The sequence below is a fragment of the Neoarius graeffei genome, chromosome 3, assembly GCF_027579695.1.
Source record: "Neoarius graeffei isolate fNeoGra1 chromosome 3, fNeoGra1.pri, whole genome shotgun sequence".
NCBI classification, from domain to species: domain Eukaryota; kingdom Metazoa; phylum Chordata; class Actinopteri; order Siluriformes; family Ariidae; genus Neoarius; species Neoarius graeffei.
Genome location: NC_083571.1, coordinates 106,455,554 through 106,473,817, shown reverse-complemented (window position 1 = coordinate 106,473,817; position 18,264 = coordinate 106,455,554). Strand labels below are relative to the sequence as shown.

The following is an 18,264-nucleotide window of genomic DNA, read 5'->3' as shown; positions in this document are numbered from 1 at the left end:
GTACAAATGGAGGAAATTCAAGACCATTGTTAACCTCCCCTGGAGTGGTTGACCAACAAAGATCACTCCAAGAGCAAGGCGTGTAATAGTCGGTGAGGTCAGAAAGGACTGCAAACTGAAGGCCTCTCTCACATTGGTTAATGTTAATGTTCATGAGTCCACCATCAGGAGAACACTGAACAACAATGGTGTGCATGGCAGGGTTGCAAGAAGAAAGCCACTGCTCTCCAAAAAGAACATTGCTGCTCGTCTGCAGTTTGCTAAAGATCATGTGGACAAGCCAGAAGGCTATTGGAAAAATGTTTTGTGGACGGATGAAACCAAAATAGAACTTTTTGGTTTAAATGAGAAGTGTTATGTTTGGAGAAAGAAAAACACTGCATTCCAGCATAAGAACTTGCTCACATCTGTGAAACATGGTGGTGGTAGTGTCATGGTTTGGGCCTGTTTTGCTGCATCTGGGCCAGGACAGCTTGCCATCACTGATGGAACAATGAATTCTGAATTATACCAGCGAATTCTAAAGGAAAATGTCAGGACATCTGTCCATGAACTGAATCTCAAGAGAAGGTGGGTCATGCAGCAAGACAACGACCCTAAGCACACAAGTCATTCTACCAAAGAATGGTTAAAGAAGAATAAAGTTAATGTTTTGGAATGGCCAAGTCAAAGTCCTGACCTTAATCCAATCGAATTGTTGTGGAAGGACCTGAAGCAAGCAGTTCATGTGAGGAAACCCACCAACATCCCAGAGTTGAAGCTGTTCTGTACGGAGGAATGGACTAAAATTCCTCCAAGCCGGTGTGCAGGACTGATCAACAGTTACTGGAAACATTTAGTTGCAGTTATTGCTGCACAAGGGGGTCACACCAGATACTGAAAGCAAAGGTTCACATACTTTTGCCACTCACAGATATGTAATATTGGCTCATTTTCCTCAATAAATAAATGACCAAGTATAATATTTTTGTCTCATTTGTTTAACTGGGTTCTCTTGATCTACGTTTAGGACTTGTGTGAAAATCTGATGATGTTTTAGGTCATATTTATGCAGAAATATAGAAAATTCTAAAGGGTTCACAAACTTTCAAGCACCACTGTAAGGTTACTAAAACCGAAAATGTAATTGAATAACACGTTAATTAAGAAATAAAGCAAGTTTAAAAGTGACTTCAGTTCTCCTTTAAGTGCTACTCTTTGCAAACTGCTGGAACGTTTTCACTCGAAACTCACCCAGAAGACTCTAAAGCAGGGGTCTCAAACTCAACTTACCTGGGGGCTGCTGGAGGTAGAGTCTGGGTGAGGCTGGGCTGCATCAAGTCTCATCTCATTATCTCTAGCTGCTTTATCCTGTTCTACAGGGTCGCAGGCAAGTTGGAGCCTATCCCAGCTGACTACGGGCGAAAGGCAGGGTACACCCTGGACAAGTCGCCAGGTCATCACAGGGCCGACACATAGACACAGACAACCATTCACACTCACATTCACACCTACGGTCAATTTAGAGTCACCAGTTAACCTAAGCTGCATGTCTTTGGACTGTGGGGGAAACCGGAGCACCTGGAGGAAACCCACATGGACACGGGGAAAACATGCAAACTCCACACAGAAAGGTCCTCGCCAGCCACGGGGCTCGAACCCGGACCCTCTTGCTGTGAGGCAACAGCACTAACCACTACACCACCATGCCGCCCGGCCGCATCAAGTATTCCACAAAAAAAGGGTTTCAAGTATTCCAAAAAAAAGTGCAACTGATCCAATCTTCTCAATCCTTATTATTAACAGTTCTTCAACATGAATGTTTCTTCTGAACATGAATGGGTTCTTTAGAACATGAATGGTTCTTCAGAACATAGGCTTCTCTTGCCTACTGCTTGCTGCCAGAGACCTGGCAGCGCTTCCTCTCACACAGCTGAGCCACATTTGGCTTGAGGGAGGAAGCAGTTGAGACCCTCAGTATGGCTTGAAGATGCTCATCAGTAAGTTTGGACCTGTACTTTGACTTATTGAAGTTCATGGTGGAGAAGAGCTTTTCCCACAGATACGTGCTCCCAAAAAGGCACATGGTCCGCTTGAACATCCTGGAAAGCTCAGTGAAGGTGGGGGGCAATTCTCTCAAAAATTGTCCAAGCTTGTCTGCTTTTCCACTCACCTCCCTGAACTTGGCTTTGAGTTCAGAATTGCACTGCAGGTCAATGAGCTCCATTTGAAGCACAGGAGGGGCATCTTGCACATTGAAGGAGAAGGGGTCAGCAAAAATTTGAAAAGTGGCTTTGTGTGTCTTGAAGTCTGCAAACCTGTGATCAAATTCTTCCTGTAGCTTCACAATGGCATCAGCATATTTCTCACCACTGAATGGTGTGCCCGCATCCATGAGTGCCTTGCATGCTGGGAAATGGCAGAGGTTTGTCTGAGAGAGCTGGGCTTTCCATAACACAAGTTTTGTGGAGAATGTTCTCACATTGTCATAAGCAGTACTGACAAGCTGCCCCTGGCCTTGGAACTTCTTGTTCAGTACATTCAGCTCCTGTGTGATGTCTACAAGAAAAGCTAAGTCCATGAGCCATTTGGGATCACTTAGCACAGGAACAACCATTCCATCCTTCTCCATGAAGGCTTTCACTTCTGCTCTCAACTCAACAAACCTCTTCAAGACGTTTCCCCTGCTGAGCCAACGTACCTCGGTGAAGTAGAGCACATCTTCATATGCTGACTCTATTTCCTCCAAAAAGGCATGGAACTCCCAGTGCTTTAAGCCCCTGGATCTGATATGGTTGATGCATTTCACAACAACAGACATCATATTGTCAAACTTCAGGCATTTGCTCCAAAGGGCCTGCTGATGGATAATGCAGTGCAGAGCAATGGCCTCCTCCACACCCTCCTCTTCCAGTTTTCTTTGAACAAGTGCCACCAGTCCATTTCTCCTCCCTGTCATTGATGGCGCTCCGTCAGTTGTTATTCCAACAAACCTCTTCCATGGCAAACCGGCATCCACAATGGCATCACACAGCTGGCGGAATATCTCCTGAGCGGTGGTCCGGCCATGCATTGGAATCACTGTGAGCAACTCCTCCATCACTTCAAAACTGTCGTCAACACCACGGACATACATTGCGAGCTGCGCAGTGTCAGTGATGTCTGTGCTGTCATCAAGAGCGACTGAGTATGCACGGAAACATTTGGCATTCTCATACAGTTGATCATATATGTTACCTGACAGGTCAGAAATGCGCTCTGCCACTGTGTTGGCTGAAAGGCTGATGTTGCTAAACTGACCCTTCTTTTCTGGACAGAATATACCTGCAGCCTGTAACATGCACTTTTTGACGAACTCACCTTCTTTGAATGGCTTTCCCGCCTTAGCAATCATCTCACTCACCACGTAGCTAGCTTCAACTGCTGCATCATTCTCTTTGCTTGCTTTCTTGAAGAAATCTTGTCACCTCAGTAGACATGTTTTAAGATTGGCAACCCGGTTCTCTCTCTCATCTCCCTGGTATTTTGCATACTCCTCAGCATATCTAGTTGAGTAATGACATCTGATGTTGTATTCCTTGTACACCGCAACTTTCTCTGTAAATATAAGACACGTCAGAATGCCCCGTGCTCAACAAAAAAAATTCTGTCTCCCACTTTTCCTGAAATTGTCTGTGCTTGTCGCCAACCTTTCTCTTCATGGCAGGTTTTGAGAAAGACATGACTGGAGCTGGGTGACAGGATATATTTTCCTTCCACTTGGTGTCACTCCGGAATCACGTTTCAACCAAGTGACTAACGTTGCTAATTCGCGTTGGTTAACTTGACAACAAACGCCACCGGAAGCTGTCACGAGCCTGAGCTATGGTGTGATTAAAAAAATAATAAAAGCCCATGGCAAGAGCAGCATGCGCAATGACTCAGCAAAAAGGTGCCTTTGAGTAAAACACGCAGGCCGCATTAACACTAAACTTTGATGTCAAGTAGGGGGCCACAAAATATCATCCCGCAGGCCATGAGTTTGAGACCCATGCTCTAAAGACATCCAGCAAGAGTTGTTCACCAGGTGGCACCACCTACCATGGATGAGGCTACAGAGGGGTCACGTGCAATTTCACGAAAATCGCTACTCCTCCTACAGGAGTGATCAGATTTTGATTAAACTCGTATGGGATGTTCCCCAGGTTGGTATGTATAAAAGTTGTCAAGACAGTGGCGCCAGCTGTCATATTTAACATTTTATGGGCGTTTGAAAACTTTGTGTGACTCATCACACCAAACACTACTTTTCGTAAACTGCTAGGATGTTTTCACTGAAACTCACCCAGAAGACTCTAAAGACATATTCCAACAAGAATATTCACCAGGTGGCACCACCTACTATGGATGCAGCTACACAGGGGTCATATGCAATTTCACAAAATTCGCTACTCCATCTACAGGATTGATCAGATTTCAAACTTGCACACAGCAACAGGGGTTGATGAGCTCCAGCCACATTGAGACTATTTTTATTTTTAATTGAAATTATAAAGGCGTCCATGATGGAGCAAAAGAGCCAGGTATCGTGTATTTACTTGCAGTCTAGGTTATCTTGTTATCTAAGAATTCCAGGCTAAAATAGATCCTTTAAAGGGTGTTATGATAATTTGAGCCATAATCAACTTGCAACAGTGATGACCTCTCGGGACTTCAGCACAGTCTTACATAATTACTGGACGGACTGCTTGTATAAACCCATACTGTGACCTGTACAGGAAATGGACGTGTGTGTAATATCTATAACAGGAACGGTTTTGAAGAGGTTGATGTTGTTGGTGTGTGTGAGTCATTTTTGTATGTAGGTCAGACATAGCCGTCGGTCTTTTGATCCAGATTAGCCTTCTTTAATCCAGGTGTTTTACACTCTCTGAGTCACTAATATTTAGGCTTCAAGTTGTAGTATGATTGTTTAGTCTATGAACCTAAATACTGCTCTTTGTGTTTCCTTCTGATGTGTGAGTTAAGCAGTGTTCAGCTTGCAGATGGTTATTTTGCCAGGGTTATAAATACAAATTGATTCCAAACTACAGATTTATTTTATCATTGTGTGCGTGTTTGTTTTTACAAAATGTCTCATAATGGCCACATCCATATCTTGCACATATTGTTCTTAACACTCGTTTTATTAATGTGTTTATTTATTTATTTTTTCCTTGCTTCTCTTTCACACTGATCCAGGCCCGGCGCCAGGAACAGTTTACTAAGGGGGCAATTAGAAATCGCAAGGGGGCAAATATTTTTCATATAGTCTGTAGTAGTGATGGCGGTCTGACAACGTGTTTCAAACAATTAACTGCGCCAACCACAAAACCACGGCCCCGAAGGTTGCTTTATGGCCCTTTTCCACTACCCTTTTTCAGCTCACTTCAGCTCGCTTCAGCTCACTTCAGCCCGACACGGCTCGCGTTTCGACTACCAAAAAACAGCACGACTCAGCTCGCTTCAGCCCTGCTTAGCCCCTAAAACTCGCACCGTTTTGGAGTGGGGCTGAAGCGAGCCAAACCGTGCCGAGTGAGGCTGGGGGCGTGAGCAGACACTCCCCTGTGCACTGATTGGTGAGGAGGAGTGTCCTCACATGCTCACACACGCCCCACGAGCACACTGGGATCTGTAAACACCGTAAACCCGGAAGAAGAATAATTACGAATTATGAGAATTTCTGAAGCCTTATGCGCCTCGCCTCATCTATACGCTCTTGCCAGTATCTGTTGGCGTTGTCGGTGACAACAAGCCACAGCACCAAGACCAGCAACACTAACGACTCCATGTCCTCCATGTTTATTGTTTACTATTCGGGTCGTGAGACTACCGCTTAAAAGATCACTGATGTCACTGTTTGCGCCACCTAACAACATCACGTGACGTCCACCCACTTTCGCTAACTCCACCCAATGTGTCCACCCATTTCCAGCCAGCACGGTTCAGCGCGGTTGTAGTCGAAATGCAACTCCAACAGCCCCGCTCAGCTCGACTCAGCACGGCACGGCTCAGCCCGACTCAGCCGCGTTTGTAGTGGAAAAGCGGCATTAGTCCGGGAAAATCATGTGACATATTACCAGGGCAGTTGCGCTTTATCAACTCCCGTGCCCACCTGTTAACCCTCCCCTCCGATTTTCTCACAGACACGCGGTACAACCGGAAAGATGCCAAACATAAAACAACACACACAAACCTACAGGCAAGTCCTTTACATTTAAAATACATACAAATAGCTCTGCGGCATGAAAACAAAACGTCAATGCAAGTAACGCTAACCACTTAATCCGCGATCCCAGTTTAGGCGTGTAGGGGACAAAACACTCTGAAGTGATGAATTTTCACCCCTGCTGCATGGGGGGTGACGTCAACGACACATATTCTTATGCTATTTGCGCACAAAGCGGACCATATATGAACACATACACCAACATAAACGGAGATAAACTTAGCCTACAAAGAAAGAAAATGGATTCACAATATTGTGATTGAATTCGTTTAATTCGGAAGGGGAAAGACTACTCCCGTAAACTTGACTGCATATTACAGGATATTGCAGAGACAGTGCACTTGTAAGTGTAGACTGCATGTAAAACCCCCGCCCGCACGACCCCGCCCCTTGTCCTTATCACAGGTCTGTGTGTGCACGGCTGTGTCAGCATTTCACACATACACCCACAATAACTAGTCCCCAGTAGTTAGGATTGATACATATGTCTAAAACAGGGTTAATATTAAATTCAGGCTTTTTGAAATAATCCTACCTTAATACAGTTGAATTCTACGATTGCAACGTAAGAATCATAACAACCAATCAGATTTGTTCTACCGTGCCAGTTTTAGTAGTGATTTATGTGAAACGTATTTTTGTGCAATGCGCAACCACTTAATATTTCGTATTTGAAAATGCAAATTATTAATACGTCTATAATACATTTATATTTTCATAAGAAAACAATTAAGTGATCTGATGCCATGTACACACGTAGCCGGGTATTTTTAAAACCGAACATTTTCCCCCCCTCCGTTTATAAAAATGTTTTATCCACACCACCTCGTCTTCGAAAAAAATCCCTTCCACACATAACCGAACATCTGCGTTTTCAATCACATTCATAAGCATTCCAAACCTCTAGATGGTTATTTCCCCAAATCCTACCCCCTAATCACATCGCCTGTGCTCTTGGAGCAGTAGTTGGGCTTCTAAAATTAAACATGTAAATAGCACCTGCACAATAATTAACACTTTCAAGGCACTACTCCGATCCATTACTCTTTAGCTAGCCGCACACTACGCCGATTTTCAGCGTACCGAGCCAACTGAAGTCGCGAGTCAGGCGTAAAGACTAGTTTTCGATGGTACCGACTCATCTCACAGCCGATTCGAAAAACTAATCGGGAGCCAGACTGATCGGCGAGAGTCGCTAGCAATAGCCAATCATATCTTTCGCATATAGCACGTGACATCATTAAACACAATTTCTAGCGCGAGAAATACGTGTTGGTAGCACCTAATGCAGGTATATACTGTAATTCCATAGACTGAAGCTTTATCCATAGACACAGTGGGCTGGAAAGCCACTCTGCTCAAGTTGTGTGGCTGAATTCCAAATCGCTTTAACTCCCCTATATAAGTGCACTATTTAAGGTTGGAAATAATAGCTCATGCAGCCTAGATAGTGCGCTACATATTCCGTGTTGTGTCATTTGTAATTCAGCCTGTAGCATCTTCAAGTGTTGGATTTAACAGTAACGATATCCAATAGCGGCGGCACGGTGGTGTAGTGGTTAGCGCTGTCGCCTCACAGCAAGAAGGTCCTGGGTTCGAGCCCCGTGGCCGGCGAGGGCCTTTCTGTGTGGAGTTTGCATGTTCTCCCCGTGTCCACGTGGGTTTCCTCCGGGTGCTCCGGTTTCCCCCACAGTCCAAAGACATGCAGGTTAGGTTAACTGGTGACTCTAAATTGACCGTAGGTGTGAATGTGAGTGTGAATGGTTGTCTGTGTCTATGTGTCAGCCCTGTGATGACCTGGCGACTTGTCCAGGGTGTACCCCGCCTTTCGCCCGTAGTCAGCTGGGATAGGCTCCAGCTTGCCTGCGACCCTGTAGAACAGGATAAAGCGGCTAGAGATAATGAGATGAGATCCACCTCTGTCGATGCTGGGCCCTTAGAATCATCCTAACCCACCACCACCACCAATGGTACCCCTGTTTGTGATGTGAAAGAAAACTCCATCTGCTTCTTAGATCCACCTTAATTTTAACCCACAAATTTTGGGCTTAAAGACAAGTGCTTGGGAGGTTCTCTGGATAATATTGAAAAATCCTGCCTTGGACACGTCTAATCAAGAAAGATCTGGCAACCTCATAGGTATGAACAACATGTAGAGTAGGTGATTACGTAATCTGAATGGGGAGCACAGAAAATCAACTTAAGTATAATACTGTACATAATTGAATACAAGTAATGTTCTTCATAAAAATATTGATGAATTTTTGGTGTTAAAGCACCAACTAGAGCAACCGGAGACTAGAATTTTCAGATGGACCAGAGATCAAGTTTTTGAACAACACCTTGGTATAAAACAGCTTTCATATTTGACCAGAAGGACAGAACTATCAGGGTAAATCCAGAAATTCCATTTTAAAAATACTACATTTTGTCTGAAATACCACATGAACAATAAATTATTCCTTAAACTATATCCTGAAGAATGATTTAATTCTGCCGTCTATGTTTTCTGGACTGAATTTTCTTTGACGGAAAACATTCCAGGTCCCTTCATATTGTATTTTTATGTTTGCACATGTGGGCTGCCATCTTCAGTTCAGGCCACAGGTATCAGTTGGGTTCAAAATGGCCTTTGCAAAGCATTGGTTTTATCTCCCCACAACTATTTATTTTTTATTTAGATGTACTCATCTTCGGAGGTCATTGTCTTGTTGAAAGCTTAACAATGCTTGTGATGGCACCATTACAAGTGCCCCTGGTCCTCCAGCTGCAAAATAGCCTAAATATCAATAACTCACCCGAGTATTTTAAAGTGGGTATTAGGTGCTTTTTTTTACGCATACAAAGTACCGTTTTTTTTTTCCAACTTACTGATGTTCAGTGCCAAAAAGACTGACTACACCACACGAGTCCAACTGTAGTTCTTATGATGCTTCATGAAGTTCAGGTGCTGTATTTTGGGTGATGGTGTCAACAAGGTCTTCTTTCTTGCAGCTCTTACAAACACTTTATTTTAATCAAAGTGGCTCCTAACAGTTAAAGGTAGACTGCCTTTCAGATTTTTCAAGTGTAGGTCATAAAAGAATTTTCCCTGACACACGGTTATTTTTGTTTACTGGACTGAAAGCTACTGAATTCAAATCACAGAGTTCCAATTTTATTGTTGTTTTTTTTTAATAGGAACAATTAATGAATTGAGGGCAACGTGGCCCGAAATTCTCTGCTATTTTTTCCTGCTTCACCATGAACCGATTCAAGATACTACGTCATGCATCACGTGATGGGCTTTCCCCGTTCCTGCAAGGCATTGTGGGATACAAGTTTGAAACAGGAGAGAAAAATGGAGGGCATGAGTGTGCAAATGAAACGTGAAAGACCAACTACAGTAACAGAAAGCGAGAAGAAAAGACGTTATGTTATATGCGAAGGAAAGGAAACGCAGGACCAAACTAATAAATATCGGCGCTCAGCGAGCACCTCGGTGTGATCAGCTGTTCGTTTAGCGACAGAATGATGGAACTGTCAGTGCACGGTCAAAGGTAAACCTGTAGATGGCAGTAATGCAACACTGTGGATGCCAGCTGCTGTAAAACACAAAAGAAGAAGAAGGTAAACCTGCGCATGCGCACACAGACTTCCTCTGTCTGCTTGACTGCGCGAAGCGAGCGATTTCATGCACATTATTTGCTTTAATCCCCTCAAATTAAATAACTTCCCAGCTACAGAATGGCCTGATATTTTGTGAGATATTACAGAAATAAACATATATCACAATGACCAGCTTTCAGAGGTAACTAAATGTCACCGGTTTTATGAAATTGAAAGACTGTCTAGCTTTAAATGTAAACATTTTTGACAAATTATTAACTCTTCAACTTATTCTTTTTCTGATTATGACTAATAGATTTTTAGGTCTTAATGCATTTTCTATATGCGTTACCTGGTTTTTGTGTTGAAAGCTGTTTTGTTTTTCCTGTGATGATGGAGGATTTTACACACATCCAATTTTATATTTATATCACTGGAAAATAGGATATAAGCAAAGGTAACATTAATAGTTAATTCGGACCTAGAGCAATAGAAAATCCAAGCATGACAGTCTGTTTGCATATATATCATTGACTTGCAAGTGACGTCAAAGCAAAATAGAAGCCCGGATGTCAGCCATGTTGGTGGAGATACAAATGTGGGGTCAAGCAACATTCCATACAAAACATAGTCACGTGTGCGCAACTCTCTTTGTTTTTCCACTGTTTTAAGCGTTCTTTTAGCTCTGCCATATCTTTGTGCTGTATAGGGTTGTGGTCACAACGGTACTCGTGACCGTGGCACGTTGCGGTTTTTTAGAATTCCATCCGTGATTTGGAAAGAGGGCGAGGAAACTCTGAGGCTTAGTACGGAGAGGAGAGGAGACGAGCACGGCTGAACAACATCGGCAGGGCTGATCTAACAGAGGCTAAAACCAAAACAGCTCGTGTTTGCAGTAATCATTTTATCTCAGGTGAGATTCAAAAGCTTTCGCGATAATATCATGGAAGAATTTTATTTCGTGTTGCTAGAATTTTGCTATAAAATGGGCGTTCTCTTGTCGTGGTTCACTCGGTCGTTGTTATAATTTTAACACGTGTATTACCATTTCGCTTCTAGGAGCACCAGCAAAATTATACGATCGAAACAATCCAGACTGGGCACCCACTCAGAAAACGGGCTACGTTTCGTCCAAGGTTGGACTTGATTCTTTGGCAGCCAAACCAGATAGAATGCGATATCTGGGTACTTGATGGTCAGTAGAAGCGTCTTATCTGCAGAAAAGTCTGACTTTTTTAAATAATATGGGTCAAAACCACACATCTATCTTCTCTTTGTAACGAATCTTCGCTCGATCATTCAAATTGTGATAATACTGAGAAAATTCAGCATTGTTTACAGACATGCTTTCAGCGGCTGCCATCCTAGTTGCTTTGTATATCCACCATCATGGCGGACGCTCATGACGTAGCACATTTTGATCACGTTGTTGCAAGTCATATATATATATATATATATATATATATATATATATATATATACAGTGGGGCAAAAAAGTATTTAGTCAGCCACCAATTGTGCAAGTTCTCCCACTTAAAAAGATGAGAGGCCTGTAATTTTCATCATAGGTATACCTCAACTATGAGAGACAGAATGGGGGGAAAGAATCCAGGAAATCACATTGTAGGATTTTTAATGAATTAATTGGTAAATTCCTCGGTAAAATAAGTATTTGGTCACTGACAAAAGCAAGATTTCTGGCTCTCACAGACCTGTAACTTCTTCTTTAAGAGGCTCCTCTGTCCTCCACTCGTTACCTGTATTAATGGCACCTGTTTGAACTCATTATCAGTATAAAAGACACCTGTCCACAACCTCAAACAGTTACACTCCAAACTCCACTATGGCCAAGACCAAAGAGCTGTCAAAGGACACCAGAAACAAAATTGTAGACCTGCACCAGGCTGGGAAGACTGAATCTGCAATAGGTAAGCAGCTTGGTGTGAATAAATCAACTGTGGCAGCAATTATTAGAAAATGGAAGACATACAAGACCACTGATAATCTCCCTCGATCTGGGGCTCCACGCAAGATTTCACCCCGTGGGGTCAAAATGATCACAAGAACAGTGAGCAAAAATCCCAGAACCACACGGGGGGACCTAGTGAATGACCTGCAGAGAGCCAGGACCAAAGTAACAAAGGCTACCATCAGTAACACACTACGCCGCCAGGGACTCAAATCCTGCAATGCCAGATGTGTCCCCCTGCTTTAGCCAGTACATGTCCAGGCCCGTCTGAAGTTTGCTAGAGAGCATTTGGATGATCCAGAAGAGGATTGGGAGAATGTCATATGGTCAGATGAAACCAAAATAGAACTTTTTGGTAAAAACTCAACTTGTGTTTGGAGGAGAAAGAATGCTGAGTTGCAGCCAAAGAACACCATACCTACTGTGAAGCATGGGGGTGGAAACATCATGCTTTGGGGCTGTTTTTCTGCAAAGGGACCAGGACGACTGATCCGTGTAAAGGAAAGAATGAATGGGACCATGTATCGTGAGATTTTGAGTGAAAACCTCCTTCCATCAGCAAGGGCATTGAAGATGAAACGTGGCTGGGTCTTTCAGCATGACAATGACCCCAAACACACCGCCCAGCAACGAAGGAGTGGCTTCGTAAGAAGCATTTCAAGGTCCTGGAGTGGCCTAGCCAGTCTCCAGATCTCAACCCCATAGAAAATCTTTGGAGGGAGTTGAAAGTCCGTGCTGCCCAGCAACAGCCCCAAAACATCACTGCTCGAGAGAAGATCTGCATGGAGGAATGGGCCAAAATACCAGCAACAGTGTGTGAAAACCTTGTGAAGACTTACAGAAAACATTTGACCTCTGTCATTGCCAACAAAGGGTATATAACAAGGTATTGAGATGAACTTTTGTTATTGACCAAATACTTATTTTCCACCATAATTTGCAAATAAATTCTTTAAAAATCAGACAATGTGATTTTCTGGATTTTTTTTTTCTCATTTTGTCTTTCATAGTTGAGGTATACCTATGATGAAAATTACAGGCCTCTCTCATCTTTTTAAGTGGGAGAACTATGCACAATTGGTGACTGACTAAATACTTTTTTGCCCCACTGTGTGTGTGTGTGTGTGTGTGTGTGTGTGTGTGTATATATATATATATTATATATAAATTTTAAGGGATACATTTATAAAGGGAGTACTTTGTTAACAAAATAGAAAAAACATAATAAAATTGAATTTAATTTATTAAAGTTTATTTCATACAGTATTTTTGTCAATAATTTTGGAGGTGACTCGACTTTGAGTTTGCTGAGGAAAATGGCAGAAAAACAGCATGTTAAGCCATCTGTATTAAAGTGTAGAAAGGCAGAACCAGCTTCCTGGAATGGAGCATGCTTTACTACCATTTCTGTGCCATCAATCACCCAGCCATAAAACTACCGAGAGAGCCAATAAATCCTGAAATACAATGCTGCAATGGTCATTTTTGGAGCATTCTGAAACATTGGAAAACATGGCTGTCTTTTACGGTTTTACAGCCTTATATTAGGACTGATCTAATGCACTCCACTGAAGGAAATGGAGTTTCATGTTGAGTTGTTTGATTTGTATGGCACTGACGCTGAGCCAACATTAACAATTGACACTTCATTCTGTAACGTTCCCTAAGCATGGGTGGAGCACAGAGGACGGCAGGACAGAGATCAGGTTCACAACAAGGCTTTATTGCCACACTTTTCAGTGATCAATCTTTCACACAAACAGACACACACACAACCAGCGTCTAGTTCAGGGGTGAGCTCCTCTGCTCTCGCTCTCCCTCCTTAAGTAGGGCGCGGTCACTGGGAAGACACACACAAACACCGGTTAATTGATGTCAGGTGTAGTGATTCTGCCACTTACCTTCCCCGACTCCGCCCTCCTGTCACAGACCGGCACTTGACCACGCCCCCGCTGCCACATACCCCCGTCCGGCCTGCAGCCGACTCCCCCCCTTCGGGAGAGGAAGTCTGCCACAACTATCTGCGCCCCCGGCCTGTGGACCACCTTGAAATTAAAGGGTTGGAGTGCTAGATACCAATGGGTGATCCGCGCGTTGGCATCCTTCATGCGGTGGAGCCACTGGAGGGGCGCGTGGTCCGAACAGAGGGTGAAAGGGCGCCCCAGCAGGTAGTAGCGGAGGGCAAGGACCGCCCACTTGATGGCCAGACACTCTTTCTCTATGGTGCTGTAGCGCCCCTCACGCACCGACAGCTTCCTGCTTATGTACAGGACGGGGCGGTCCTCCCCCTCCACCTCCTGGGACAAAACCGCCCCCAGCCCTCTGTCCGTCGCATCGGTCTGCAACATAAAGGGGAGAGAAAAGTCAGAGGAGTGTAAAAGCAGCCCCCCACACAGTGCAGCCTTTACCTCAGAAAAAGCCCGCTGGCATTGCTCCGTCCACTGGACCGGATCTGGTGCCCCCTTTTTAGTGAGATCAGTCAGCGGGCTGGTGACGTCCGAATAATTAGGTATAAACCTGCAATAATAGCCAGCCACCCCCAGGAACTGTCTCACCCCCTTTTTGGTCTTGGGCCTCGGGCAGGCCGCAATTGCTGCGGTCTTGTTAATTTGGGGACGCACCTGCCCGTTGCCCAAGTGGAAGTCCAGATACCGTACTTCCACCCGCCCAATCGCACACTTCTTTGGGTTGGCTGTGAGACCCGCTCACCTCAGCGACCTCAGGACAGCCCTTAGGTGTTCGAGGTGCCTCGGCCAGTCATTGCTATAGACGATGATGTCGTCTAGGTAGGCGGCCGCATAGGTGGCGTGGCGTGGTGACGTTCCATCAGCCGCTGAAACGTAGCGGGCGCCCCAAACAGCCCAAACGGAAGTGTGACGAATTGGTGTCAACCAAACGGTGTGGAAAAGGGCGTTTTCTCTTGGGATAGTGGAGTCAAGGGGATCTGCCAGTATCCCTTCGTCAAATCCAGTGTCGAATAAAAGCGAGCAGTGCCGAGTCGATCGAGCAACTCATCAATACGAGGCATTGGGTATGCGTCGAATTTAGACACCGCGTTGACTTTCCTATAGTCTACACAGAACCGGACTGACCCGTCGGTCTTGGGTACCAAGACCACCAGGCTGCTCCAGTCACTGTGGGACTCCTCGACGATGCCCATTTCGAGCATGGTCTCAAGTTCTTTCCGAACCACCTTTTTTTTGTGTTCGGGTAGCCTGTAAGGGCGGCTACGCACTACCACCCCCGGGGGCGTCTCTATGTGGTGCTCTATGAGGTTAGTGCGACCGGGCAGGGGCGAGAACACATCCGAAAACTCGGTCTGCAACTGGGCGACCTCCGTGAGTTGGGTCGGGGAGAGGTGGTCTCCACAGGGGACCGGAGAGGTATGTGATGCCAGTGCCCCTTTTTGAACCTCCGGTCCCAGCTCCGCCTTCTTCGGAATCACCGACACCAATGCCACGGGGACCTCCTCATTCCAGAGTTTAAGCAGATTGAGGTGGTAAATCTGTAGCGCCCCACCCCTGTCCGTTCGCCTCACCTCGTAGTCGACGTCCCCGACTCGCCGTGTGACCTCAAAGGGTCCTTGCCACTTGGCGATCAATTTGGAGCTCGATGTGGGCAACAGTACGAGTACCTTATCTCCCGGTATGAACTCCCTAAGGCGCGTACCCTTGTTGTACAGGCGGGCTTGCCGTTCTTGGGCCTGCCACAAATTCTCCTGGGTTAGGTGGGTGAGCGTGTGGAGTTTTGCGCGCAGGTCCATAATGTATTGAATTTCGTTCTTACTTTGTGAAGGTCCCTCCTCCCAATTTTCCCGCAGCACGTCTAGAATGCCGCACGGCTTACGCCCATATAATAATTTGAACGGAGAGAACCCCGTGGAGGCTTAGGGGACCTCTCGCACTGAAAACAACAAGGGCTCGAGCCACTTATCCCAATTACGTGCATCCTCACTTACGAATTTTTTAATGATATTCTTGAGGGTGCGATTGAACCGTTCCACTAAACTGTCCATTTGTGGGTGATACACGCTGGTGCGGATCGGCTTAATTCCCAATAATCCATACAGTTCGCATAGTGTCCGTAACATAAACGTGGTGCCTTGATCAGTCAGAATCTCTTTCGGGATTCCAACTCGGGAGATGACGCGGAAGATCGCCTCCGCAATACTGCGTGCTGAGATATTGCGCAGGGGCACTGCTTCCGGGTATCGTGTTGCATAGTCCACCAGAACTAATATAAAGCGGTACCCTTGTGCTGACCGATCTAATGGCCAGACGAGATCCATCCCAATTCTTTCAAATGGGGTCTCGATTAATGGTAGAGGGCGCAAAGGCACTTTTGGAATGGCCGCTGGGTTTACTAACTGACATTCGCGGCACGCCGTACACCACCTACGAACATCGCCGCGAATCCCCAGCCAATAGAATTGGGCCATTATTCAGGCTAGTGTCTTATCCTGCCCTAAGTGTCCAGCCATGGGATTAAAGTGAGCCGCCTGGAATACCAATTCCCGGCGGCTCTTCGGAATTAAAAGTTGCGTGACTCACTCTTTAGTTTGAGTGTCCTGCGTCACTCGGTATAACCTATCCTTCATAATCGCGAAGTAGGGGAAGGACGGGGTGGCATTCGGCTGGAGCGTTTGACCATCGATTACTCTCACTTGGTCAAACACATGCCGCAGAGTCTCGTCTCGCGATTGCTCTAATGGGAAATCTGCGAGGGATTCCCCAACAGAGAGAGGAGGGGCTGGAGGCTCCTCACTCTGACGCGGAGATGACGTAGACAGCTCTGTGACAGCTGCTCCCGCCAAAGTGACCCCGGGACCTCCCCCTGTTAAATGGCAGGACCCACTCTTTACTAAGTGTGTCATTAAATCCCGAAATCCTGGCCAATCAGTCCCCAAAATTAAAGAGTGGGTAAGGCGAGGATTAACTGCCGCCTTCACTATAACTTTTTCCCCTTGGAAAAAAATGTGGATCAACACCAAAGGGTAGCTGTGAACGTCCCCGTGCACACACAACACCTTCACCCCCTGTGCTCCCCCCAATGCCTCGTTTTGCACAAGGCTTTGGTGAATTGAGGTCTGATTACAACCAGAATCCACCAAAGCCTGATATTTATCCGCTTGAATACTCACCGGTATGCGATACGCTCCGGCCTGATCGAGGGCAGCCTCTGGCACGTCGGGGATCCGCACCACCGCACCCACCTCCATCGCTGTGCACTGCTGTTGAAGGTGGCCCGGCTCCCCACAGCGCCAGCAGACTGGCCCGGGCTTCCCCTCTGCACCGGTGTTCTGGGGCTCACTCACCTGAGGGGGGGGGGGGGGGAGAGACAGACACAGAAGGGAGAAACGGGAGGGCACCGCGGGTGCGGCGGGCCGGCTGGGGTGGGGCCGGCCCCCGCCTCCGCGGTGGGGGAATGGGGCAAGGACGGGACACAGGAGGAGGGGGAGAGAGAGAGAGAGAGAAGAGGAGAGAAGAGAAGACGCCGTCTGCTGTCCTGCCGCCGGAACAGCCGCCAAATGTTCCTCCGCCAGCTCGACTGCCTGATCCAGCGACGCCGGGCGGTGGCACTGGACCCACTCCGCAGTTCCTCCTGGCAAGCGAGCGATGAATGGCTCCAGCACCACCTGGTCGATGATCCCCTCGGCGTCGCGGTTGTCGGCCCTCAACCACCGCCAGCAGGCGTCCCGGAGCTGCTGGCCGAACGCGAACGGCCAGCCGACTTCCTCCAAGCGCAAGGCGCGGAAGCGCTGGCGCTGCTGCTCGGGGGTGTGCCTCACGCAGTGAAGGACGGCCCGGCGGAGGTTCGCGTAGGCCAGCCGGCGGTTGGCGGGGACCTATAGTGCGGCCAGCTGCACCTCTCCCGTTAGCAGGGGGAGGAGGCGCGCCGCGCGCTGCTCCATCGGCCACCCCGAGGCCTCTGCGACTTGCTCGAAGAGCATGATAAAAGCCTCGGGGTCGTCCTGCGGACCCATCTTGGTTAAGGTGAGGGGGGACGGGCCCGCGGTGGGAGCGCTGGTGGACCCCGCCGACGCGAGGAGGTTCCGGAACGCCTCCCGATCTTCTTGCTGGGCCAGCACCAGGGCCTCAAAGCGCTGTTCTTGTTCCTTTCGGAGGGTGACTAGCGCCTGGTGCTGGCTTTGCTGGGCCGTGGTGAGGGCGTGGACCAGATCAGCGAACGGGGAGGACTCCATGGGGCTGATCGGCTGCTATGCTCCACTATGTCCCGGGTTTCAGCACCACTGTAACGTTCCCTAAGCGTGGGTGGAGCACAGAGGACGGCAGGACAGAGATCAGGTTCACAACAAGGCTTTATTGCCACACTTTTCAGTGATCAATCTTTCACATGAACAGACACACACACAACCAGCGTCTAGTTCAAGGATGAGCTCCTCTGCTTTCGCTCTCCCTCCTTAAGTAGGGCGCGGTCACTGGGAAGACACACACAAACACAGGTTAATTGATGTCAGGTG

At 46.7% G+C, this 18,264-nt stretch overlaps 1 protein-coding gene across 2 annotated transcripts in view; it reads left to right on the top strand.

Annotated features, from left to right (window-relative positions):
- The window catches only part of gphnb (gephyrin b), a 412,308-nt gene that overhangs the window by 318,971 nt on the left and 75,073 nt on the right, over positions 1 to 18,264 (top strand). The window contains exon 11 of one of the 2 annotated variants that reach the window (XM_060916133.1): positions 10,052 to 10,068. The exons of the other annotated variant lie outside the window; for it this stretch is intronic. Within the exon in view, the coding sequence (XP_060772116.1) occupies positions 10,052 to 10,068 (17 nt within the window). The remainder of the gene's footprint in view (positions 1 to 10,051; positions 10,069 to 18,264) is intronic. 2 annotated transcript variants of the gene reach the window in all.